The sequence below is a fragment of the Narcine bancroftii genome, chromosome 7 (genome assembly GCF_036971445.1).
Source record: "Narcine bancroftii isolate sNarBan1 chromosome 7, sNarBan1.hap1, whole genome shotgun sequence".
NCBI classification, from domain to species: Eukaryota; Metazoa; Chordata; class Chondrichthyes; order Torpediniformes; family Narcinidae; genus Narcine; species Narcine bancroftii.
Window position 1 is genome coordinate 6,668,573 of NC_091475.1, and position 26,612 is coordinate 6,695,184.

Genomic DNA, 26,612 nt, shown 5'->3' on the forward strand with positions numbered 1-26,612 from the left:
CTCTTTAGTTTACTTTTATAAAACTGGTGGCAAAGGCCTTTTTGATGGAGAGGTAGAACAACATGCATTATATCACTGATATTCTTAACAGCCTCTACTGAGTGCTGCAGAATTCTCCCAGAAAACCACTCTCAGCATGCCACTGGTTTTGTTTGTGATATTTTGTACAATGGTAGGTCTTTCGCTGACAACTTGCAGAATGGATTAATCACAAACACTGCCAAAAATAGTGTTTACTCTGTAGCAGGGATTTTTTATTTTGTTTAGCTCCAGTGGCTCAAGTTAATCAGGTACAACTGACTGTCACAGAATGGTGGTAATAGGATTGTCAGCGGAATATCCAGCACTGATCTTCATCCATTGCTGCTTGAGGTCAGTTTAGACTTGAGAAGGCAAAAGATCTTCCAGTTTACTCAGAATCGACACGCTAATACATTATTTGTACTTACACAATTTCATGATTAAAACAGTCAAATATTATTGTTCACATTCAGAAGCAGTATACTTAAAACTCAATGCTCATTTATTATTATTTGAACAAAATTCCCCAAAACTGAAATTTCTACAGAAAATAGATCAAAAAATGCAATCATCGTGCAGATAAAAAATAATAATTCGCCTTCAAAAACATGAAGGCTCAAACAGGAAAGCAAATCAGTGCATTTTGTAGTTTTGTCCAAGGATTTTCATTGCTTAGTTTAAAGGACCTTTAATGGAAGACAGAGCTGTTTGAAAACAATCTTTTGGTTTTCTTTCCAAATTAATTTCCTTCTGAAATAAGGTCCTTATTTTTCATTGTTTTTACCAATGAATGTAATGTCGCCCAATGATCTGCAAGGTTTACTGGTCTGGGTTATAATATCAAAACTTGCAAAACAAATTTACATCATCTGCTTGACCCTTTTAAGCACTTCCTGTGAACTGGGAATACTTGCATTGAAGCTGTTTTGAAACACATTGCTTACTGATTTTAAGTGCCTGAAACTGAACTAGGATTTGAACTTAGTTCTGAATGGCAATACACTGCTTTGAAAAGGGTAACCTTCAGGAGAGAGATTCAAGATAAAAATAAAATTACCTGTTACAAAGACTGAAAAGGATATAAGATCAGATGAGCTATTAAGAATGTAAAACATTTTATTATACAATATTTTGAATCAAGAAGGGAATCCGATATTCTGAATGACATACACTATGTTTTCCCAGCAGAAACAAACCAAGGAGTATCATTATCCACTGACGTCAGAAGAAACCTAGTTTCACAGATCCACTCTTTAAGACTGGTATGATACTTGTCTCCAGCAGTTTCAATGTCTCCTTTTTCACCTGCAATATACAGAAAGTGATTTTGTTCTAAATATCATTCTAGATATTAGGTTCTGATCTTACACAGAGAACCATCAGCTTATAAAGATAAAGGCAATTGTCAGTGATGAGCTCCTTTTTACTTCTGAGAGTGATTTACTAAATAATATAATGAAAGATTAATTCAACTTGTATGTATGTAACCAAAGAATGTTTAGCTCAATTTATAAAGAAAACTGACCACGACAAGCATCTAAACCAGATATTTCCACACAATTCTGAGGAAGCTGACGAATATTGGTTTGGCACATAAAACAAATGCAATAAATTTTTGTCATCCTAGTTCTTCAAGCCATTCAGTTTCTGTGACTTTAAAAAAAAACACTTCTCTGGCAAATTGCTGTCTTGGAGACAAAAATCAGGTCTATTTCAGACTTGCATTAGGTAGGAGAGAGTTCTAGGTGGATTCTTGAGGATACTTGGCCAACTTCTGAGAAAAGATTGAGCAGGATGGAATTTAGAAAAAATTTAAAGGTCATTATATTGAAATACGAGATTCTGAAAGAACAACAAAAAATGAGATATTTCCACACATGGAGGGATTCAGAATTAAGGGGTGTAATTTCACAACAAGGGATCACCTTTTAAAATGGAGATGAGAGGTAAATCTTTTCTCAAAACGAATTTCCATCTGGGAGCGCTGCAGAGGTTGAGTCAAGGCTTAACATAGAAACATAGAAAATAGGTGCAGGAGTAGGCCATTTGGCCCTTCAAGCCTACACTGCCATTCAACATGATCATGGTTGATCAGTACCAGGTTCCTGCCTTCTCCTCACAACCCCTGATCCCCTTGGTCACAAGGGCCAAATCTAACCTACTCTTAAATATTGACAAGGAACCAGCCTCAACTACTTCCTGGTCTAAAGTGGTTATAGCAAACAGACTAAAAAAAAGTGGTGCTAAGGCCCAGATCAGATCAGGTACGATCTAAGTGAACAGCAGAGCACGCGTGTTGTTTGATCTAGTTCAACTCCTGTTTCTTATGTTCTTTTGTTCATCGTATTTTTTTTTATTATCACCTCCTCATCTTCAATCTGATAAGAAGATTAGGAATCCTACCTCTTTGTATACTCAATTTTTATTGACAATGGGGGAAAAAAATTCCTTTGTTCAATATTTTGTGAAAATGTCTTTCACATTTAGTTGCACAATGGCAAAGATTTTTTTTAAACATTACAGTAACATGACAACAAAGTAAATCTTGAATATTTCAGTGTTGGATAGGTAGAGTTAAGTAACAATTATTTTTTAAAAAACTGAAACAAATCATGATTCAGTAGCTGAAAAATTATATCCATATTAATACTTCGTGTCAGATGTTAAATTCCATGACAAGTGTAGTTGTAACATGACCAGCATTTTCAAATTATAAACAATGAATTGAAACAAATTTATTAGCAATTCATGCAGTCAACTTCTATTAATTAGTCAAAAATGTTCATACACAAAGGAGTATTTTATATAATCTCAAGGTCATTGCTAATTTTATAAACTAAAAATACCTCTGGAATATCCATCAATCTCCTAAGCTTCTGATCACGCCAATTCCAATCAAAGATGACATACTTCAGGGACTGCAGACTTAATTCATCTGGACAATATAAAATAATTAATATTTACACTGGTTAGTTACGATTGTGATCCGTTAGTCATAAATAGACAATGATCCTTCAAGCAAATCCTTTCCTCCTTCTCAGCTGATTTCCTTCTCCTCACCCCAACTGATAATGGCAGTAATCTATAAATTCTTCATAATTAAGTAAAGCTCCCAGCTTCTGCCCCTTCTCTCTCTATCGACCCAACTCCTGCCATCTGTTTTTCTTACTTGTGAATTTTAATGCCCCCCGCCTCACTCTTTTCCTCCTCCCGTTTTCTTCATTGCCACTCATTTCTATGGTCAGTTTGCATCAAACCACTTTACAGTAGAAGTCCTAAAATCTGGACTGCCTGGGGACTGGGTCAGTCCAGATTTTCTGGATTCTCAGGAAGTACTTTTAAAAATAAAGAAGAGATGAACAGGTAAATTTTGAGAGTTTAGTCATCATGGCTTCATTTATCAATACGAGCAGTCTTAAAGAAAAATAACTTAACAAAAATGTAAACATAACATTTTCACTACAAATAAAGAGCGTGCAATGCTTGAAATTGTTTAAAAGTGAACATTGTAAAAGAAAAATACAGTATACAAATTGATTTCTTAGTATTAAGTGTGGTCACTTGTTGCCGATGTGCATCTGTGGCACTTAAACACGCAAAAACCTGCTAAATTTAAAAAGTTTGAGAATACAAATTCTCGGCTGGTCCGGATTTCTGGCATCTGGATTTTTGGACTTTTACTGCACCTGTTCTCCCCGACCCTTCTTAGCCACAGCCACATACACTCTTTCTCCATCAATGTAGATTTTAAAAAGAAATCTCAGTACAGGTGCTAATAGATGAGGAATCATTGTTCATGGTACCAGTGGGCCTCTGAATGGATAATTATAGGTTTATTATGTCTCTGCTGTTCATCTCAATGAACTATGTCAGCTATTGACGGACCAACCACGCCTGTCCTATGCACCTTCATTTTCTCCTATAACATTACAAATTATTTGTCCTCACGTCACAGAGAAGGTTAAGCAGCACCTGTGAAGAGAGGAATGAAGTAGAAATTCAGGTTGATGACCAGATATCCTTGGAAATCATACAAGTTTTAAGATATAGAGGAAGTGGAAGTTTGTTGAGAACAAAGAGTCTGCCAGTTATGGGCTGGAGATGAAAAGAGATTGAATGACACAAGTAGCCATGAAGAAGAGAGAGAGTGGCGAAGGGTTAACCTGTCAAAAGAAGACCAAAGGTTATCAATCTGCGTCATTAGCTCCATTTTTACCCTTTGGGATACTGTCTGACCTGCTGAACTTTTGTAGCGTTTTCTGATTTCATTTCACATTGCCAGCATTTGCAGATTCGTACCTCACAGCTCCTGTTTTGTACGTTTTCCTTTCTATTTGCGTCTCCTCAAGACTGCATGAAACGTCATTGACCAAGTTACATGACCAATTTTAACTGCAATTATCTACTCGATAAGAAAAGTTAAGTGTAATCGGCTGATCAGTCGCAGCTTGTAAAATCAATTAAAGGGTACAGGAATTCCTACCGCAATCTATCAGATTTCTGATTCGTCCTGGTGTTCCAACACCAATATGTGCAATCCCTTTCGCAAGCCATTTTATCTGTTCTTCAATCTGGACAAGGAAGGGATTATAATTAGTTCCTTCAATAAATTAAAAAGAGTATAAATCAGAATAAAATTGCAACAATGTGGATTGATACATAATTTTATCAAGAAAAAGGATAAGTAACATATTTGTAAACTAATACAGTGAATTGCTTTCAAATACATAGAATCCCCTTGGTGCTGATACACATGGCTGCGACGCATCAGTTCACAGCGAAAGAGAATAACACGAGTCCAGCTGGAAATTTGCCCTCAGATCTTGTGACAATGAAACCAAACTGGAGGTTTGATCAAAATGCCCTGAATACTTGAAGGTTCCTGACCTTCCAGCTTGGCTGTTGCCACCTTTCTGCGAGAGTTCAAACATGCAGTAATGTGCATTAAAAGTGATCAGTCTGTCCCAAATGGAACTCATTCCCCTCTATTGTTAGTCATTTATCTTTTCTTTGGAAAAAAAAATGACAGACATTAATGTGTAAATGTCCCAAATTTCCAGTGACTGTTGGTAAATTTATTCTCATGATTCTGAGGGCACCTCTATAATCCAACAGTGAAGTTTGGCACACTGTGCAGTTCTAGTTGTCTTGTTATAAGAAGAATGACATTAAACTGAAAAGGGTGCAAAAAAGATTCACGGTGAGGGAGGGCTTGAATTTTGAGGAGAGGCTGTCTAGGCTCTGACAATTTTCCCTGGAGCATCAGAGGCTCAGAGATACACAAAAGCTCGAAGTATCTAGATAAGGTGGATTGTCAGAGTCTTTCCCCAGGGTGGGGAGTTTAAAATGAGAGGATATAGGTTTCAGGTGAGAGGGGAAAGAATTAAAATAGACCAGCGCAGCAACCTTTTAAACACAGAGCGTGACATGTAACAAGCTGCCAGAGGAATTGGTAGAGACTGGTACAACTATGACCTCAAAACGATATTTGGACAGATACGTCGATGGGAAAGGAGACAACTTGGACAAGTTGGAGGAGATGAAGCCTGTTTCCATGCTGCCCAGCTCCAGGACTCGATAACTAACTTTTCAAGAGAAAGTAGTACAGAGAGTAAAATTCAATAGGGTTATAGATCTTGGGACGAGCAGAATAGATGGCCTATAAAATGCTCCTTTTAGCAACAGAATTGAGCTCCTCCATAATTAAAATAGAGAGATAGAAATCTCTGTGATAACAGTACAATTATATTTTGTTAAAAGGAACCAGAAACTTCCTGTTGTCATGTGATGCAAATGGAAAGTAATCACAGTAAAATCCCCATTATCCACAATTCAAGTAACCGGTAGCCTCAAGCACACAGCAAAAAAAAAAAATCATGGAAAATAAACAGGTAAAAAATACAAAAGTTTAAAATTGGCAGTTAGTTCGCCAATCACATAACATGTAATCTCAAGCAACCGGAAGATTCACTTATCTGGCATCTACCCCATTAGGGGGTGGTTACTGTATTTTACGAGTTTACATTTAGTCTCAAACGAAGTAAATTGAACACACATGATCATCCATTAGATTGTGCATTATTTCAACATGATAATGAGATTGATTCTTACCTTTATATGCTTAGCAAACAATTTTAGAGTCTTACAGTTGCCTTTAAAAGTTGCAATAAGCCTACCAAAACAAATAAGTTATAACTATTACATGTTCATCTTAAATATATGATAGGTTACATTTACAAACTTTGGGAATGATCTCATTAATTGCACAAGAGCAAAAGTGAATGAAGGGCATTATAATGAAGAATATTTGCAGTGATGTGTCAAACAAAAGCGCATAATGTCTAAACTGATTTAGAGGGGACCTGAGGGAGATGTTTTCATGAGTTAGTGCAGGCAGATACTGTCACAGCATTTAAGATGCATCTAAGGCGTTGGTGAGGCCAGGTTTGGAGAATTGTGTTCAGTTCTGGACTCCAAATTATAGATAAGGTGGAGAGGGTGCAGAGAAGATTTACAAGGATGTTGCCTGGCTTACAGCATCTAGAGTACAGAGAAAGATTAAGGAGACTGGGACTTTATTCATTGGAATGTAGACGGTTGAGAGGGGATTTGATAGAGGCATTTAAAATTATGAAGGGAATAGATAGACGAGACTCTTTCCCTTGAGGGCAGGGGAGGTTGGAACAGAGGTCATGTTAAGTGTGAGGGAGCAAAACTTTAGGAGAAATGTTAGAGAATGCTTCTTCACTAAGAGAGTGGTGGCAGAATTGAATGATCTTCCAGAGGAGTTAGTTGCGGCAGGGTCTTTTCTGTTATTTAAGAGAAGGTTGGATGTGTACATGGAGGGAGTTGGAGGGTTATGGGTGGAGAGTCGGAGGGGGGAACTAGTGGAGTTGTTCAAATGAACCGGCGTGGAGTCGAAAGGTTGATATGGCCTGTTTCAGCGCTCTAAACTGCTATTATATGGTTAAATGAGAACTAGAACTGTGAAGGCAAGGAGGGCCGTGGACATGTGCTGGGTTCGTGGAATTAGTATAGATGGGCACTTGAATGGACATAGAGGGCCAAAGGCTGTTTCTTTGATGTTTGACTCTACGACTCCAGCAGTTGTGTTACAATATACATTGTCCAATCTATATGTCTACCAACATTCTGACTTGCTGCAGCCAAACAGGAATTATATAAACAAAACAACCAAAATAGTACACATTAAATTAAAAAGACGTAATAAATACAAAATATTTGTAGTTAACAGAGTGCAAGGAAAAAATGTGGCGCTACACTAGTAGATTCAGGTCTTTTCTGGTGTCAGAGCAGTCCATGATTAGTGTAGCAAGGGGAGGTTCAAGAACCTGATGGCTGTTGGAAACTGTTCTTGAACTAGAGGTTCAGGCATCTGTACCTTCTGCCCAAAGGTAGTATTGAGTAAAGGTATCAAGCTTCAGGAAAATAATGCAATTGGATTTTTTTTGTGTGAAATGTTCTGAATACCCTGAGTTCAATAGAAGCCTTTCTTTACCTGATCATTTCAAGCGCTCGGAGGGCAGAGCTGCAAAGTATCAACATCAGTATGGATTTGTTCTTGGTGTGGTTCTTGGACAACTTCGCCCACTTTGGACAAACTGCAAGCAGACATAACATAAATTGGTTGATGAGTATATTTACAGCACGGTTAGCTCAACAATGTTACAGCGCCAGCAACTGAGGTTTGTTTCTGGTAGTGTCTGTAAGGAGTTTGGACGTCCTCCTTGTGTCTCTGTAGGTTTCTTCCGGGTGCTCTGGTTTCCTCCCACCATTCAAAGTGTACTGGGATTGCAGGATAATCGGCTAAATTTCTAAATTTAAAATTTATTGAATTCGTAGAATCGGGCAAGACCAGTGTGAATCCTTAGCAAAAGCACAGAACTTTATAGTAATGGAAAAAAAGTGATCAAGGGAATTCTAAAAATATTTAAACCCTCAAATTCACATTTTATCACTTGAAATTTTACGTTTCAATCCTATAAATAGTTTAAAGACCTGGCTTTGAGGAATCCCAAATTCAGAGGAATGTAAATCTGATCTGATGCCTGATAGAGCATGTCGCATTTTAGGAAACCATAAACCTTAGTAGGTTTCATGCATGGGTACACTTCGACCATTTGGCAGACCTGCAAACCTTTATTCCCCTTTCCAGTCTGCACAAACATAAAACTGTGCAGATCTCCAGAGGATATTTTATTTGTTGCAGTATCAAATGTTAAGAAAGGGTCAGGATTGAGTTGCTCCCCTAATACATTAGTTTAAATAAAATAAAGTTGGGAGATACATTTGATTTTTTTCTTGCAAAATCTGTCGAAAAAAAAGTGAGACAATTTAAAATCCTGACAATATTATTCAATTGTTTCAGATAAAACGGTAACTGCACAACGCACAAAAGCACTGGATCATGAAGCATCTGTATTCCTTCAGCACCTTTGTGAATTGCGTTAGTTCCCCAGCATCTGCAGACTTCTTGTTTACCTCCTCTGCAGGAACTACTGAGCAGAGAGCATTGGATCACAGATGCAACCCTCACTAAAGCAAAGAATGACTTCAATCTGATGGACACCCAGGGAAAAATAACAACTCTTTTGGTCTCGTTTATTGCTTGTTTGCTCAGAATTTTAACCGGAGGTGTGTGCAAACAGGGCTTCTGCTTTTCCCTACAGACGACTAATCTAAAACAAAGCTTTCAAACAGGTTAAATGCCAAAAATGACTTTAGCAGGACAGTTTTACTTTCTGCTGCAATTACACTGCAGCTGGTAGAAAATCTGACGAGCTTGTATGGTTTGTATGGGAACCTCTTACACTTTTCGCAATATTGGATATGCAATGCCATTTTTCTTCCAGTGTCAGAATCAAATATAATTATATCTTCAGTCATTTTTATATTAAACAGATTGTAGCCAATGTTAATGGGAATAGTGGAACTTGGAATCAAGCCTGGCAGACCAAATGTCATTCTAAAATAACTGTATCAACTACAAACTATGAATGGTTGACTGGATTTTACACTGCTGAATGATCATTGAATGAAAACAACACTGTTCCTCCTCAAATAGTCTCTGATTTGCCAAGCATGGCCAGAATATTCTGTCTCACTTCAAATTTCCATGTTTGCATTGTTTTGCCTTTTTTTTGGATACTTCTAATCTTGTTTTCTGGACATGGGACACAGTATTTCTTTTTGGTTGGCTTAAATGTATTAGAACATAGAGCATAAAACATTACAGCGCCGTACAGACCCTTCGGCCCACAATGTTGTGCTGACCTATAAATACCTAACCCCCCCCCCTTAAAAAATCTAGACCTTCCCTACCTCAGAACCCACTGCTTTTCTTTCATCTAATGGTCAAATAGAGAAAAGGTACCTGCTAACACATGGAATTGCTAAGATGGAAAGTTACTTTCCTGAAGAACTTCAGTTTAAGTTGCATTTGTTTATGTGTGTACATTGAGTACAGTTTTTTTTGAACTACCAATAAATTGTTATTCTGCCTCACCCACAGGATGTATGGACTATGACAATAAATCTGAACATGGAACTTTGAATTTTTTGAACTTTGCTACTTGATTGCTGTACTTACAGACTCAATTTTAGAACTTACCCCCTTGTGGTTTGAATTTGTGATTGTGAAATGCTGGGAACCATTCACAGCCGCGAGGATATTCTGGACATTCTGAGGAAACTATCACACCAGGGTCGCGGCATGGCTCACCAAAGTCAACAGTGAAGATGGAAAGGAAAGGTGCTGAAGTTGGCATAGAATTTCCATCCTCAGGTTGTGAAACAAATTACCCTTTCTCCAATCTTTTCTGATTTTGGGATGGGTTCTGTTAAGATCGAAACTGCTGCTTAATAAAGGGATGAGAGGGATCCCATTGAAACACAGACCAGCAGAGGGTGATCTGACCCAGGTCTCAAGTCCTCAACAGTGACAGTTCCACAATACTTTCAATTCTGCATGCTCTTTAATTAACTAGTGGGACGAGCCCAGGGGACCCCAAAACCCAGCAGCAATAGATATTCACCAAGACCAAGGGTTACTTCAACAAAAGTTGCTTTTAATGACCTTTAAACACAAAAACAGAATCACACTTTAACTTTTCACTATTGACTTAACTAACCTAACTTAACCCCCTTCTAATTCTAAGCACACGTGTATGCAATGTGCATGTAAGTTCAGAAAAGTTCTTTGGTTCACAGTCCAATCTCACTCCTCTTTCCTTCAAGTTCACTGGTTGAAGGAAATTCTTATACTGTGCACAGAATTGAACATTTACAAAGTTCACCCAGGCTTTGGTTCTTGAAAGGTAAATGGTTACTGCTCAGGAAGTTTCTTGTCTGTTTTCAGAGAGAGATTTGTTGTTCCAGGACATCCTTTTTAATCAGCCACTTCAGTGTCTTGCCAACGAAACTTGCCCCCTCAGGGTTCTCCAGATGATAACCTCTTTCTTTCAGGTCACTACAGAGTTCCTTTTTGTTTCTCTTATTCCAAGTGAAACATTAGACAGCTAGTCCTCTCCTCTTGCATGAACCACAAGGGCTGAACTAAGCACTCACAAACCGTTTTGCAAATGGGGTTTTCCACAAGCTTGCCAGCTTGTCCTGTTCCAGTCCCAGTTGTTGCTGCTGTAGAACTGATCTCTGTCTGTCTCTCTCTGAGAGAAAAACCTGTTTGACTCTCTCTGCTTGCCAAACCACATGACCCTCTTAAAACAGTTCCAGACAATTTGCGGCTCCAACAAGATCTTTCATCTGTTGCCTTTTTGTAAGCAACAATCCATTAGTGAAGTCTCTTGGGCACTCTCCAAAGCTCTTGCAAAGGCTCTGGGGCCAATATGTCTAGCATTAGCAGAGCTTCAGTATTTCAAATAAGATCTGTTTTAAAGTGTTTGTACGTTACCTATTCTAACAAACCTTTCCCAATGTATCTCCCAAAAACATATCTATATACTCTCTCACACTCCATTGATCTGGCACCTGTAGCCTCTGGAAAAGATATTTTTTTTTACAGCTGCCACTCCCTGCCTGAAGAAATTCTTGTTTTAAATGACCTCTTTTAATCTTGTATTCACCTCTTCATATCGTAACGCCTACTCTGTCATACCCCTTTAAATCTTGAACATTTTAATAGGATCTTTCTAAACTGCAAAGATTGCAGATCCAACTTTTTCAGCCCTTTGCGAAAGCAAAAAACCTCTCATCACAGGAATGTGTCAAATGAATCTCTTCCAGACTGTCTCCAATATTAGTACATCCTTCCTCGAATAATGGAACTGAAACAATACACAATTCTCCAAGTTCAATGAGACTAATCCCTTCTACAAAGATATCACTATTTCTGAATTCCACCCCTCTTACAATGAAGACTGATACGTCATTTATCTTCCTAACATCTTGCTGCAGCTTGCACACAAATGAAAGCAATGCTCTTTGGATTGAAGCATATCCAGTGCAAAAGGTGCTAGGTCATTATTTTACTCAGACACCGAGCGAGGCCTGCAAACCAATCCCACCCCGCGCCCCCCCCCCCCCATGTTTCTTTCCCATTAATTCTCTCCAGCTCTTTTTGCCATTTACCACACTGAAGGGCAATTTACCACTAATTAGCCATCCAGCATATCTTTAGTTTAGGGAGGGAAACCAGAGCACCTGGTGAAAACCCACACAGAGAAAATGTAAACTCCAGGTTGTCAGCATCAAGGTCAGGATCAAGCCCAGGAATATGGAGCTGTGAAGTTGCACACCATCAAATGATTTGAAACATGTGGTAACAATTTGGAATCCTCATAGGAAATGGCCATTGAGTCTATTCTTAATTCTAAATTTGATTATGGATCACTGATAGTATGGGAAATGTCTAGTATATGAAATGTGTCTGGCCGACTTGAATTAAATGAATGGCAGGATAGATTCAATGGGTTAAACAGCCCAATACTGTTTGTTCTCATCTATTAGCACAGTTAATGAACTCCTTAAAAATTGAAAATCAAAAAAGTCGCAAGTGTTAGCACTTGCGGTTAAAAGATTTTCCACTATATGTTACTGAAGACTTCGATCTGTGTTATTCTGCCTGTTCCGTGAGTGTCCATATTACCAAGATGGAATTAACATTTTTTTAGACTGAGTACGCAAATTAGCATATGTTAATGCACTTAATATAAAATAATCGACATACCTTGCTTGAGATAGGAGGAAGGAGTATGAGAGAGATCATTGTGCTGAAGAAAACAAGAATCTGAAAAAGCATAGGATTAAAAGTACGATGACTAACAGAATAAATATGTACTTATTCTACTACATAATACCAAGATGGAGAAAGGTTAGGGGACTAGAGGGGTATGGACCGGGTGCTGGTCAGTGGGACTAGGAGGGTGGGGATTTGCTACGGCATGGACTAGTAGGGCCGAACTGGCCTGTTCTGTGCTGTAAGTGGTTATATGGTTATATCACCTCAAAGACCTCTTGGAATATGTCTCTCCAATAGTTCATTAACAGAAATAAAAATTTACTGGTGCCAGTATAACACAGAGTCATCAACATTTTATCTTAATTCCAGATTACAAGAACTATATGTGCATTCACTGAAATTTTAGTTACCAAAACCCTTTCGATAAAGTCCCATATAAAAGGTTACTACATTAGATCCTTAGTCTCCCTTGACCAGCGGGTGTGAGGCTGCAGGCAGGCTGAGAGTGTGGAGCGGGTGTGAGGCCAGAACCAGTCCTAGAGGGTGGAGAGGGTGTGAGGCCGGACCCACACCTAGAGTGTGGAGCAGGTCTGAATCTGGAAGCAGGCCGAGAGAGTGGAGCGGGTGTGAGGCCGGAACCAGGCCGAGAGTGTGGAGCGGGTGTGAGGCCGGAACCAGGCCGAGAGTGTGGAGCGGGTGTGAGGCCGGAACCAGGCCGAGAGTGTGGAGCGGGTGTGAGGCCGGAACCAGGTCGAGAGTGTGAAGCGGGTGTAGGCCAGAACCAGGCCAAGAGTGTGAAGCAGGTGTGAGGTCGGAACCAGGCCGAGAGTGTGAAGCGGGTGTAGGCCAGAACCAGGCCGAGATTGTGAAGCAGGTGTGAGGTCGGAACCAGGCTGAGAGTGTGAAGCGGGTGTGAGGCCAGAACCAGGCCGAGAGTGTGGAGCGGGAGTGAGGCCGGAACCAGGCCGAGTCTGTGGAGCGGGAGTGAGGCCGGAACCAGGCCGAGTCTGTGAAGCAGGTGGGAGGCCGAAGTCAGGTGCAGAGTAGTGACATTAAGATCTAATCTGCCACAATGCTATAAATGGTGGAGCAAGCTTGAGAAGCCACATGGCCTAATACATGACCAATTTCTCATGTTTTTGAATTCTTATACATAAAGTGGCTTAAATACATAAATCGGATGATGGGTATTAATATTTATAACATTACTCAATTTTCTGGCTGCTGATGCTATGATGTAGACTCAAGCTAATTAACTACAAAAAGAATTTTAAAAAATTTTCTTTCAAGGCTATCAACATTAAAATGTCTCTTTGCAGAAATAATCTTGCAGTCTTCAGTGGGTTAGGGTGTTATTTTATGTACCCTTACCTGGTATTTTCAGCTCTTCAAGTTCGATTACAGATCATTCACTTTTGAAATATTGGATGATCATTTTCTGCAAATCAGTAGGGGTAGCGGGTACTGGAGCAGAGTTTGCTAGAACATCGGAGATCTTCTACATTCACAAACAGCACAAATTTAAATGAATCAACTATGGAACAGCAAAGTTAAAAAGCACATTGATCATTTTCAATCCCATGACAATTTTTTTAAATTTAACATTCAGCAAGATAACAGGTCCTTCAGCCCATGCCAACCAAATACCCCAATTACACTCTGTGTGCAATATTTTGAAGGGTGGGAGGAAATCGCCGTAGGCCCAGGAAGGACATACATACTCCTTACAGACAGTGCCAGATTCGAAGCTGGGTGGCTGCCGCTGTAATAACTCTGTGCTAAATGTCACTCTAACCATGCAATCATTTTGAGATGATGTTTGGAGGTCAGGTTTTGGTGGAAAATGCCTCCCAAGAGATTATTTATCAAGGTCTCCGGCTTTAGTTCCAATAATTGCTCGTTTGACAAGTCAATGAAGATAGTTGGTTGGAAAAAATAACTGCTGTTGACTTACCACCCTGTCATAATACCAACAGATAAAGAGCATTTTGGAAAAAAGGTAGGTCACTGATAGCTAAAATGAATCTTCTGAATATCCATTTGCAAATTTTTTTTTAACTCCACATGGTTTTGTTTAAAGGTTAAACCTTTTTGGATTTTTACCAACAGGTTACAGGTGTTGTTTTTCCATTGTTGATGGGAAATTTTGAGAATTTAACTCCTAAATTATCTTTATCAGATTTTCAATTGAAATTTGTTAAATTAGTTTTGGTAATAGCAAAGAAAGGGTATTGCTGTTACTTGGAAATCAGATGTTTCATTGACAGATGTTCAAATTTGCATTCCATTAGAAAAAAAAATCACATATAATCTGAGGGGAAAATATTCTGTATTTGTACGCTCGAACATTGGGATTAAAATTATAAATAATTCCTTGGAGTCCTCCAGACCCCGGTGAAATCTTCCCTTGAAACAACTATTTTTTTTAAAGAAATTTTTGGGGGATCTTTGAGCATCTTCTGAAACAATCCAATTCAATAATAATTATGTTTTATTATATATTATACATTTTAGCAATTTTTTAAAGTAGGGGTTGGGGTGGGTGAATGGGATTATTTGGGGTTTAGATGGGTTTTTAAAATTCTTTTGTAGGAAATTTTTTTTCTTTTTTCCTCTTTTCTATATAAATCAACATGTATTTAATTTATGATTTTATTATTGTTATATATGTGTTGATTGTAAATGAAATATTCAAAAAAAAGGCTGGGGTCAATAGAATTATTGGAATGGTTGTTAATAACATTATGGAAACTTACTCAAAACCCATGAACAATGACAATGGGACTGAGCATCACGCTATATTGCTGGAAAATTCCAAATATTATTGTGCCTGATGGGATGGAAATCTGATGATGTGTATGCTGCATTCAGGTAGCTGGAATTTGGACCAAACAAGAGCAAGTCACCTTTATTTATCGTTAATTCCATGCTCTCACGGTAAAGACGAGATGGGTGTTTCTCCAGGACCAAGGGGCATATTTACATAAATATGTTAGAATAGAAGTTAAACGCATTGAGATACAGTACAACTCCGATTATCTGAAATGGTCGGGACCGGGCCTATTTCGGATAAACAGTTTTATCGGAGAACTGGTCATTTTTTGAAAAAAAAAACAGCACAGTAGCTACAGCAAATCACGTAACTGTTTAAACAACAACCAACAATAAGGTAAGGCTTTTTAAGCATTAAAATAATGCTTAGTTCTCCTAAAAAAAAATGCTGGGCACCGTCGATCGCTGACACTTCCCCGCCGAGGCCCCACTCGTGCTGGGACCCCAAGGTCCCCACTGCCGGCGACCAGAGGTCCGCTGCTGCCGTCAGTGGGAGCCAGATGTCTACGGTCAGTTCGGCTCCGAAAAAATTTTGGATAATTGAGGATTTCAGAGAATCCGATTTTGGATCATCGGAGTTGTACTGTATTAAAATATTAAGACATCTACAGTAAAACTCCATGGTACAATAGCCACATATGTTCTGGGAGTTCAGGAGTCTGATGGCTTGAGGGAAAAAAAACTATTGCCCAATCTGGACATAACAACCTGAGTGCTACAGTACCTCCTACCAGATGGCAGAAGGGAGAATATTTTACATGAGGGGTGTGTGGAGTCCTTCCCAATGTTTATTGCCTTTTGCCTGTATCGAGTGTTGTAGATGTCCGACATGGTAGGAAGAGAGCCCCCAATGATCTTTTCTGCTGACTTCTCTATCCTCTGCAGGGTCTTGTGGTCAGAGGAGGTGAAGCTTCCAAACCAGGCGTGTGCAGTTAGAGAATGCTCTCGATACTTCCTCTGTAGAATGTAGTGAGGATGGAGGATGAGAGATGGACTTTCCTCAGCCCTCGAAGGAAGTAGAGATGCTGCTGGGATTCTTGGCTATGGAGTTGGTGTTACAGGACCATGAGAGATTCTCCACCAAGTGCACTCCACGGAACTTGATACTCTTAACCACCTCAATGATGGAGCCATCAATGGTCAGCAGAGCATGGTACCCCAGGCCCTCCTGGTCAACAACCATCTCTTTTGTTTTATTAATGTTCAGTTACAGGTTGTTGTCCCTGCACCAGTCCATTAGTGACTGCACCTCATTGCTGTACACAGACTCCTCATTCTTACTAATAAGGCCCACCACAGTCAGTGAACTCGATAATGTGGTTCGAGCTGTGTTTAGCTGCACAGTCATGGGTCAGCAGAATGAACAGTAATGGACTGAGCACACAGCCATGGGGGAGTCCCCCGTGCTCAGTATGATTGTCTTGGAAGTGCTGTTACCGATCCGGACTGCCTGAGGTCATCCCAACAGGAAGTCAAGAATCCAATTGCAGAAGGAGGTGTTTAGACCCAGCAGGCTCAACTTCCTTATCAAGTCCTGAGGTACAATTGCAGTTCCAAATAGCAAAAAAAATGGTATGATGGGAGTTGTCAATGTAGCTGATTGTACTTAGCTAGACAAAATAGTCGAAAATGATTAACAACACTTTGAAAATTGTGCTGACAATATGACAGCACAATTTATTAATGTCAGATATAGATTGGTACAATACAATTTTATGCACCAACTATACCTTACACCATAAAAATTCCACAGTTTAAAATATGAAATTCTGGACTTATGTTTTAGATGTGGTACAAAGGTTGGAACATTTATACATTCAACCTGGCCATGCATGAAAGTAAGATCCTTTGGTGTGTCTTGGCAGAAGTTTTGACAAAAATTATAGAAGTAGATTTTCCATTGGAACCAGAACAGTATTTATTGCGCAATCTTGTTGACATAAAACAATCAAAATATCAAATTCAGTTCGTGGGGATTGATCAGCGGTAGCCAGGAGATGTATCGCTGTTACAAGGAAGTCTGACTCCCCCCTACTTATTACTTGCTGGAATTTGGAAATGCGAAGTTGTTCACCCTCAGAAAAGAGAACTTATAATCTTCGAAGGAAATGTGACGTGTTTGTTAAAATATGGCAACCTTATTTGAATCATACAATTAACTTCCCCGTAAAGGTTTAAATAATATAGTTAAGTTAATAGTGTTGTATTCCTGAATATCAAGATGTGGACTAAAGCATGCTAAACACCACTTCTTTTTTGGACAATATTTTGAATGTTAAAATGTTAGAATAGAAATTAAGCACATTGAGAGACAATACAACTCCGATTATCTGAAATGGTCAGAACTGGGTCTATTACGGATAAACGATTTTATCGGAGAACTGGTCATTTTTTTTTTAAAAACAGCCCAGTCACGGGGGTGAGATTTGGGCAATCATATGAGACTCTAATTTTAAATATTATTTATAGGATGCATGTAATAATGTTCTATACGAGTCTTGGAAAAATTAAAGTAAAATATTCAAGAAAACAACACTGTACTCAGAGGCCGAGAGGTCTAATTTATGAAAGAGGAGGGTTCAGATGCTGTGAACAGACAAGGGATCCACAGAGGAAATTTTGTGCGATACTCATGGATCTGGATGGCAAGGACTTATAAAGAGAGAAAATGTGAGGTTACTGATGGGTAGTTGTTAGAAGGACGTCCAGTGGAGTTTCTGAAGAGGATAGCAGGCTTACCAACAAACATACTCATGGAAATGAAGTCATTAATATTGATAGCAAAGAAGGATTCCAAGAAATGATTGAAATGCCAGGGCTTAAGCAAGGAGGACATTGAAGGCACTGATGCCCATGAAATTTTATTACATTCTAATTTTTTCATCTTTTAATTAGAGATTGTTACCTTTCTTCGCCTCCTCCTTTTGGATGAAATTGCTTCAGGTTGTTCTTTTACTAGTGCATCTGTAAAAAATTCTGTTTGCTAGTCGGAAAAAAAAAACATAATTATGAACGTAATAAACATACAATGCTTTCAACAAATGTATCTTAAGGCCATGGGTTATGCGTTGTATCAGTGATTAAAGCATGTGGACATCAATAACCATGAATGGCCATGAAAACATGCAAACGTTGCTCTATTTATTAAAACTATTTCAATTTAACAAAAGGTTTATGTTTTTTATTTTAGAATAAATCTTTGTTTTAATAATTAACATCATATTTGCCATTTAAAAGGATTTTGCTGATTGAAATTCATAAATTTAGCCACTTCCAATTACTTCAGACAGACTGTATTTTTCAGAGGTGAGAATCTTTTCTTGTAAATTTATTGTGAATACTCATGTAATTGTCAATTTTTCTGGCCAATATTTCGGCTCAAATTTTGGGGGGGGTGGGGTCAACTTTTACACGGGTCATTCTTTTAAGTACCTGCATTGTTCAAGGTATCGGCAGCTCAGATGTCTGGGACCAGGTGGTAAGTCTGCATTTGGGGCATTGGAAGCTCAGATGGGCAGCCAGGGTCTAGGAGAGAGGCTGTGGGCAGGTGTTGGGAGTTTGGATGGGTAGGACATCAGGAGCTTCAGTGGACGGATGGCCAGGGCGAGGATCCATGATTGGAGCTTCAGATGGGCGGGTAGTCGGGAGCTCAGATGGGCGGGTGGTCGAAGCGTTGGGAGCAGGGATGGGTGGGCAGTCGGGTACTCGGATAGGCAGGGCGTCAGGAGCTCGGATGGATGGACGGGCGGTCAGGGCTAAGAAAAAAAAGGGGAAGATCGAATTTTACAAGGGTCATATAGAAACGCGTATTTTGGGCCAAGAAAGTGGGGGAGGTGGGTCAACTATTACACGATATCAACGATTACACAAGTATATACGGTATCTAGTTATGTTCTTGAGAATTACCTCGGCCCATTCTACATTAAAGTCAGGATAGATTTTACAACCTCAAATGCAGTGCCTATAAAATAATTCATTTAGAAAATACTGAGCCAAATTTCACTTTGACTTGCAAAATGCCTGTGCCCAATTTGGCAACATTTGTGATTATCAGGAAAGATCATGAATCCTTCACAATTTTGGGATGCCCCAAACCTTACTAATAATCAAACTATTCTTAAAATTCTTTTCACATTAGCAATGTTGGCTTAAGATTAGCAAGTACGATGAGATGACATTGGAATAGCAATGACATGGTAGGAAGAGAGCCCCCAATGATCTTTTCTGCTGACTTCTCTATCCTCTGCAGGGTCTTGTAGTCCGAGGAGGTGCAGCTTCCAAACCAGGCGTGTGCAGTTACAGAGGATGCTCTCGATACTTCTTCTGTAGAATGTAGTTGGAAGTTGTAGCCAATGTCCACAGGGAACTTCAAGGACAATAATCCTTCACCATATTAAATAGCAGTCAACTGCTGTAGATTGCTGCCCATGTCATATCATAACATATTTTCAGTTTGTAATGTCAATATCCAATTATGCACTGATTTCAATAATTAGAGATGATAAGGGAAAACAATTCTGCCTCGATATTTATGCACTTTATTTATTTCAACAATACTTTTTTTAAAATTATTTTTCACACTATGAACCATATTGACCAAAATACACGTAAACATTACCCTCTTGAATATACACAGTGTCCTTTTCTCCCCTCCCTTCCCTCCTTCCTTCCCGCCCCCCTCCCCACCCACTCAACGATCAACATATATGATACATTAAACCCATTAAACAATGTCATCACACAATGAAAATAAACAAGAAAATTGTGTCATCTACTTCTGCACACTGGGTCAGTTCATTTCATCGTCTTCTCATTCTGTTGAGCAAACATGATCATATGTCTCCCTTGGTGGGTGAATCCAGGAAACGAGGGTATAAAAATCAGAAGGAACCATTTAAAACTCAGATGAGGAATTATTTGATGAATCTGCAATCTTGGAACAAGTAGGTGCCTCATACCTTTAACAAACAAGTGGTACTTGAGTATACTGTCTCAGAGTGTTGAGAGAGTTAAGTGCAATCCTGCTCTTCCATTTAATCACAACAATGTTCAACTTTATTCAACCTTGAATTTTATTCTCAAGCGTGGAACTCAAATCTGGCATTGAAGATTGGTTAGCAATTCAGACATTTTCAGTGAATCTAGTCAGTCTTGCAGATATGTTGAAACTAGAATAGCATTTGACCAAGGAGAATAAAGTGGAGAAATAAATAGTGAGTACCGTCATGTTCAATAGCACCAATTGTCTCTTCTCTGGAACTAGGCAATAAACACGTTAGACATCATGCTACCAAATAATAAAAGACGTCGATTTTCTTGCATTACCTGTTGATAATTTTTGACCTTGGCAGGTTCATTTCTCTTCTTTCTTTTTCTTGTAATCTTGTACTCTGAAGGATTGTTCATCTTTTCAGATGTGCCTTAATGAATTTGAAGGAGAGGCTTTAAAACTTACAGTTTGCAAAACACTGGTGGGATTAGAATCCCTTCCTGCATAATGTAGCTATGATGTGGATTGTTAATACCATTGTAATAAAAAAAGTCATGTCTCCAGAATCATTAAGCATAGAGGGAAGACACTGGCTTGATCCCGCTACAATTTCCTGTCAGCCAGAGGAAAACCTAAATGCTGCACAGAGCCTACAACTGAGCTGGCATTTACAGATGTCTGCAGATGGTGCGGTGCAGGGACTCAACGGATCAGGCAGTTTCCATAGAAAGCAGCAGATAGACTAGCAGGTGGTAGGTGAATACATTAACAGATGCCGACACAAGTCACTTAGTCCACAGTAAGTAAAACTCTTCCATGACCAACAACAGCACTTTCAAACTCCAGTCTTTGAATCAACATTTGCCACAGGATATCTGCCGTTGATCTTCTCAATCACATCTTCACTTCCACTTTTGATGTCTGAAACCCTTACTCATTTTTACCTTGATGAATGGCTCAAGCCTGTAATGTTGGTTACCCTTGACTCCCGAGAGATCAGTGGTTCTCAACCTTTTTCTTTTCACTCACATCCCACTTTAAGTAATCCCTAGGCCATTGGTGCTCTGTGATTAGTGAGGGATGGATTAAGGTGGGAGGTGAGTGGGAAGGGAAGGTTGCGAATCACTGCTCTAGACTCAATTGTTACTGAAATATTTTGCTGGAGAAAAATGGTCATTGGCCCATTTCCTTTGGAGGTATGAAACCGTGCACATAACGAGTCAATGAGGTACCATTAAAACTGGTTGACAAACTTTTTCTTTCCACTCACATCCCACCTTAAACAATCCCTTACTAATCACAGATCACCGATGACATAGGTATGTGAGTGGAAAGAAAAAGGATGAGAACCACTGATATAGATGTTGCGTAACTTCCTACAGCACTTTTTTGTATTGCTCATTTTAACCAGTATTCTGATTGACATTATCCCCACTTTTGTTCTCTCATATCTGAGAACCTCTAATTTGCTACATCAGCTGTTCCCCACTTACTATTTTCTAACCTGCTGTCATCTCTCTGCACCACCAACTTCCAAATCTATGCAATTAATTCCTGCAATTCAATGTTTGAACATTCCTAAACAATTCTCATTCCTGCTAAAACAGTGAAATTGTCTGAATCACAATAATTGCTGCTATTTTCTGTGTTTGCTGCATCATGTGACAATGTCTTGGGCTTTTTCAACTCATTGGTAGTGTTTGATGTCATCAGCTCCTCAAAGAGTTAATTGTCATGAAGTTCATCGAGAAGTTGGCCATGTCTCACATTAACTTCAGCCTACTAACTACTCTCAACCCACTCTGGTGAACAGCTGATGCCATCTTCCTGACCCTACACTCAGCCCTGGAACCACTCTTTATCAACCACAACTCTGCTTTCAACACAACAGTACCAAACAAACACCCCTTTGCAGCCCTCTCTGCAATTAGATCCACAACTTTTTTTCCCACAGGCCGCAAGCTGTGAGGATTGGTAAAGGCACCTCCTCCACAATCGTCCTCTCTGCCTGGCACCACAAGGTGGCATTCTCAGTCCCCTACTGTATTCCCTGAACACCCAAGACACTGTGGCCAAACAATGCTCCAATTCAATCTATAAATTAATTGCAGGCAGGATCTCAAGATGGAGTGCAGATAGAAGGACGTGGCTTAGTGCTGGGACGAGAATGCCTCCCTCGATGCCAACATGATTAAAGAGCTGGTCGTTGACTTCTGGAGGAGAGGCAGAGCTAACTCCCTGGTCTGGAGGTGAGGTGGAGATAGTAGACAGTTTTATTTTCATAGGGATCAATGTCTCCAGTGACATGCCCTGGTCCACCCATATCAATGCAATAGCCAAGAAGCACACCAGCAACTCTCCTTCCAGAGAAGCCTGACAAAATTTGGCACATCATCAACATCCCTCAACAACTTTTACAAATATTGAAAGCATCCCGCCATGGTAAATCACTGCACGATACAGGAACTGCTCTGCCCAAAATTGCAAGGGTTGTGAATGTGGCTCAGGCCATCACAAGCACCCACTTCCTCTCTGTCAACTCAATCTATAACTCGCCCTGCCTTGGATAAGCAGCCAATATATTTAAAGGCTCATCCTACCCTAGTCATACTCCCGCCACCACCGCCCCCCCCCAACTCCACTACCAGGAAGAAGATTCACGAGTCTGAGGTAACACACTGCCAACTTCGAGGACAATTCCTTTCCCAATGTTATTAGACTCCTGAATGATCTCCAAAGTGGGAAAAGATGTTGCCTTTGCTCACTCTCTGCACAGTAATTTTGTATTTTTGTAAGTTTGTGTTGACTTACATGCACTAAGAATGAGATGTTGCTCTGCACATCTCAATAGCCGACCATTCAATGCCTATGACCTAGCACATGGCACAAGTAGATCACTACCCTGGAAGTTCTATCCTTAAACTAGTGCCTCACTCCCTGAACTCTCCTCGCAGGACCTCCTCACCTTCCCTACCTACACATCTGGCTGCTCACACTCCCTCCTAAGAATCCTCTGTACGCAATCTGAGATATTTTGGACCCTGGGACCAAGGAGGCAACATACATCCAGGATACTTGATCTCGTCCACAGAACCTCTTATCTGTCTCCCTAAATATGGAATCCCCTATCACAACACCTCGGCTCTTCTCCTGCCTTCCCTTCTTAACCATGGACCTCCATGCCAGAGACCTGATTTCCACGGCTTGTCTCTGGTAGGTTATCCTCCTCAACAGAATCCAAACTGGTATACTTGTTATTGAGGGGTATGGCCACATGGGTGTCCTGCACTGCCTGCCCTGCACTGCCTGCCCTGCACTGCCTGCCCTGCACTGCCTGCCCTGCCTGCCCTGCACTGCCTGCCCTGCACTGCCTGCCCTGCACTGCACTGCCTGCCCTGCACTGCCTACCTGTTCCTTTTCCCTCTCCTAACTGTCATCCGCCTACCCTCCTCCTGACTCCTAGGTGTGATAGTTACTCCTGTCTATCATGCCCTCTACCTCCTGAATGATCCAGAGTTCATGCAACTCCAGCTCCATTTCCTTAACTCTGCCCATCAAGAGCTGCAGCTGGATGCACTTCTCACTGATTAAGTCATCAGGGATACCCTAATGACCCACATTTTGCAAGAGGAACATTCCCCTGCCTTGGCTGCCATTCCCACTATCTATGACGAGATGAACAAAATACATGATTTTTTTAAAAAAAACCTGCCCTTACCTGTGCCTACCTGCTGAATCCTTTTTGTTCCTTGAATAGGGTGGCCCTTTCTGACTTCAATTCTGACTATTCCTCGCCTCTTGCCTGTTGAGCCAAAGCCTTACCACTCTGGCTCAGCCCACTCTGATAATGAGCACCCCCCCCCCCCCCCACCCCATTTGTCTTCAACTGTTCAACTCGATTGCCCAATCAAATGCTAAAACAAGCTTGGACAGTCCAAGCATACCTGGCATGGACTTAGTGTGGATGCTATGTTGTCTTAGGCCTGGGCATGCATAGTCAAGATAGATGTAAACCAGGCTATAAAAGCTGCTCACATATACAGATGCTGTGCATTCATTGATATAATTGAACAAATGCTGATGCACGTGTTTTTCAGGCAATAACACAGTGAATAGCATTTATGGTCTTCAGGATGAGTTAATACAGCAAAAATGTCTCGTCAATGTTGCAACAGCCACGATACATCATGTTATGTTTGTGATGAATATACACTCAATGCTAAATTCAATAAAAGTTAATTTGATGGTTCTCCAACTTCCTTCGTGAACAGCAAATCTGAAATTATCTTTGTGCTCAGCTGGAAGCTGTTCATCATAAGTCCCAATTTTTTTTCAGGAAGCAAACCTTTTGAAAAGAAAATTGTTGTTCAATGTTATCATCAAGTTGACATGGGATCCAATCTTCCTAACTTTCCAACTTCTGGCTGATTCTTTACTGAAATCCAGCTCTGGGTAATGCTCCATCCAATCATAGCCAAGCATATCCTTTGCACGACACCTCTAAAGTTACAGAAGAATCTATTCTTGGGTCCCTAAGTGGGACACGTACAAATGTTTCTTCAAACCTCATTACTTTAATGCTGCCATGCTTCTCATTTCCTTCAGAGAGCATCGGGAAATCTAAAGTCATTTGTCCTCGTTTCTGCCCACACACTGGCTCAGGTTCAAGTCTTAACATTCTGCACAACTTCAACATGAATCTCTTATCTAACACATACCCCAACATAAAGTTTCATTTTTGACTGAGTATGCATCCATGAGGTGTTCTGAAATGTTCAAAAGATATTGTTATTGTAAAATAACAATGACCATAAATTCTAACTCACATAAATGAATGAGTTTTCTACTGAATGTAAAATAAAATCCCTCATCCATACAATCCATTCTCAATAGCCCCTTTCACACTGGCAAAGTGGTAAATTGGTGGTTCAACAAACTTTTAAAATTCCCAAACAGCCGTTCACACTGGATCAATATTAACCAGTTCTCTGCGCCCTTGCACATTCACCACTCGGCAGCGCAGAGCAAAGGGCGCCTATCCTCCAGCGGTGATGACGTGCATACCCCCTGTCCCGTTCACACTGGGCTAACCAGTACACCAATTCAAAACAAATTGGCGCTGATACAACTTTCCTAGGCAGCTCGTCCCCAGGTCGATTTGACACCTGTGTGCTGGTTCGCGAGCATTCACAGTGGCATGTTAAGCAAATTGGTGGTTAATTTTTACTTAATGAAACAAGCATTTCAAGATTCAAGATTATTCTATTGTCCTGTAATAAAACAGAAATGTGATATTGCACGAGATTTCCTTTAGTCTTACTGCAAGCAAAGATTCCCTATCAGCAAAAATTGCCCAGTGCCCCTTACAGCCAGAGAAAGAGAAGCAAAAGAGAGTCCCCCCAGGGTCACTGCACGTCAATGGTTTTTCATTCAGCACTCCTGCAGCCACACAGCCTTCAGTCTGAACCATCAGCCTGAGCTCCAGATGCACACCTCTGACACAATCAGGAAGCCTCCAGCCCCCTCTTGCAACCCAATTCTTATTCCCCTTCAGCCAGTCTCGAGACAAGTCTCCAGCCTGGTGTGATCTTTTGACTGCAGTCATCACCGGCTCGCAGCCTATGTGGGTACCTCGCCTCGAGTCACCACCAGTTTTAAAATGTGGACTATTATTCCTCCTGAGAAAATATATTCTATTGTTCTGAGTGCTTCTCCTGTAGCCTTGGCTGAAAATTGTACCAACATTACAATGATGGAGATGGGGTGAAACACAAAAGTGATTGTAGAACTGTAAAAACACAAAAATCCTGGAGGAACTCAGGAGGTCTCGCAGTGTCCACAGGTGGTTCCTCCAGCATTTTTGTGTTTTTACAGTGATGAAGATCGCAGCCGATCCATTAAATTTGATGTTGTTATTCTTTCCATCCAAAACACTTTCTAATTGACATGATTGTCGGTTTCATCTCATAATTGAATGCCTGAATTGAACAAACATGGTTTCCTTGGGAAAATATCAGAAGATGACTAGTGTGTTAAAAATGCATCATCTGGCAAAGCTGGTTTCTTATAAAAGGCAATACTTTCAATTCCCATTCCCCAAGATCCTAGTTCGACTAATTCCTAATGGCTTTAGTCAAACTCTCTCTAGATTAATGACAAAAAAAAGCTAATAAGCAAGAAATAAGCACAGAATCAATTGTTGCATTATTTACAGCATTTTCAGACATTAAAATAGTAATAAAAAATAGTCATGTTCCAACAATTCCAAAATATCAAAGAAAGACTCTGGCCCATTATTTGAGCCAAGTAAAATGAACTTGGTTAATAAAACTCAAACGGACTTTATTTTATTTCCCCATTACCCTTGCTTTCCTATATTTTCCCATGAAAGTTATCTGTTGTCATTCTTTTTCCTTCAGCTTGGAGAATGGAATGATCTAACCTTCTGCTCTCTTGACAGTCTAACAGGATGTGTACTTGTAGGGGGATAATCTAATCTATTTCCCCTTTCTTTACAACTAAATATTTAGTTAATAAGCCACTCCATCTGTA

General features: G+C 40.0%; 1 protein-coding gene across 1 annotated transcript in view; it reads right to left on the reverse strand.

Moving 5' to 3' along the window:
* Positions 1 to 227: 227 nt before the first annotated feature.
* Positions 228 to 26,612, reverse strand: part of cmss1 (cms1 ribosomal small subunit homolog) — a 222,481-nt gene continuing 196,096 nt past the window's right edge. The window contains 9 exon segments of the mRNA XM_069888705.1: positions 228 to 1,326; positions 2,868 to 2,956; positions 4,505 to 4,592; positions 6,133 to 6,193; positions 7,541 to 7,643; positions 12,227 to 12,286; positions 13,610 to 13,736; positions 17,976 to 18,053; positions 20,396 to 20,490. Coding sequence (XP_069744806.1) covers positions 1,243 to 1,326; positions 2,868 to 2,956; positions 4,505 to 4,592; positions 6,133 to 6,193; positions 7,541 to 7,643; positions 12,227 to 12,286; positions 13,610 to 13,736; positions 17,976 to 18,053; positions 20,396 to 20,490 — 785 coding nt within the window. The 3' untranslated portion in view covers positions 228 to 1,242.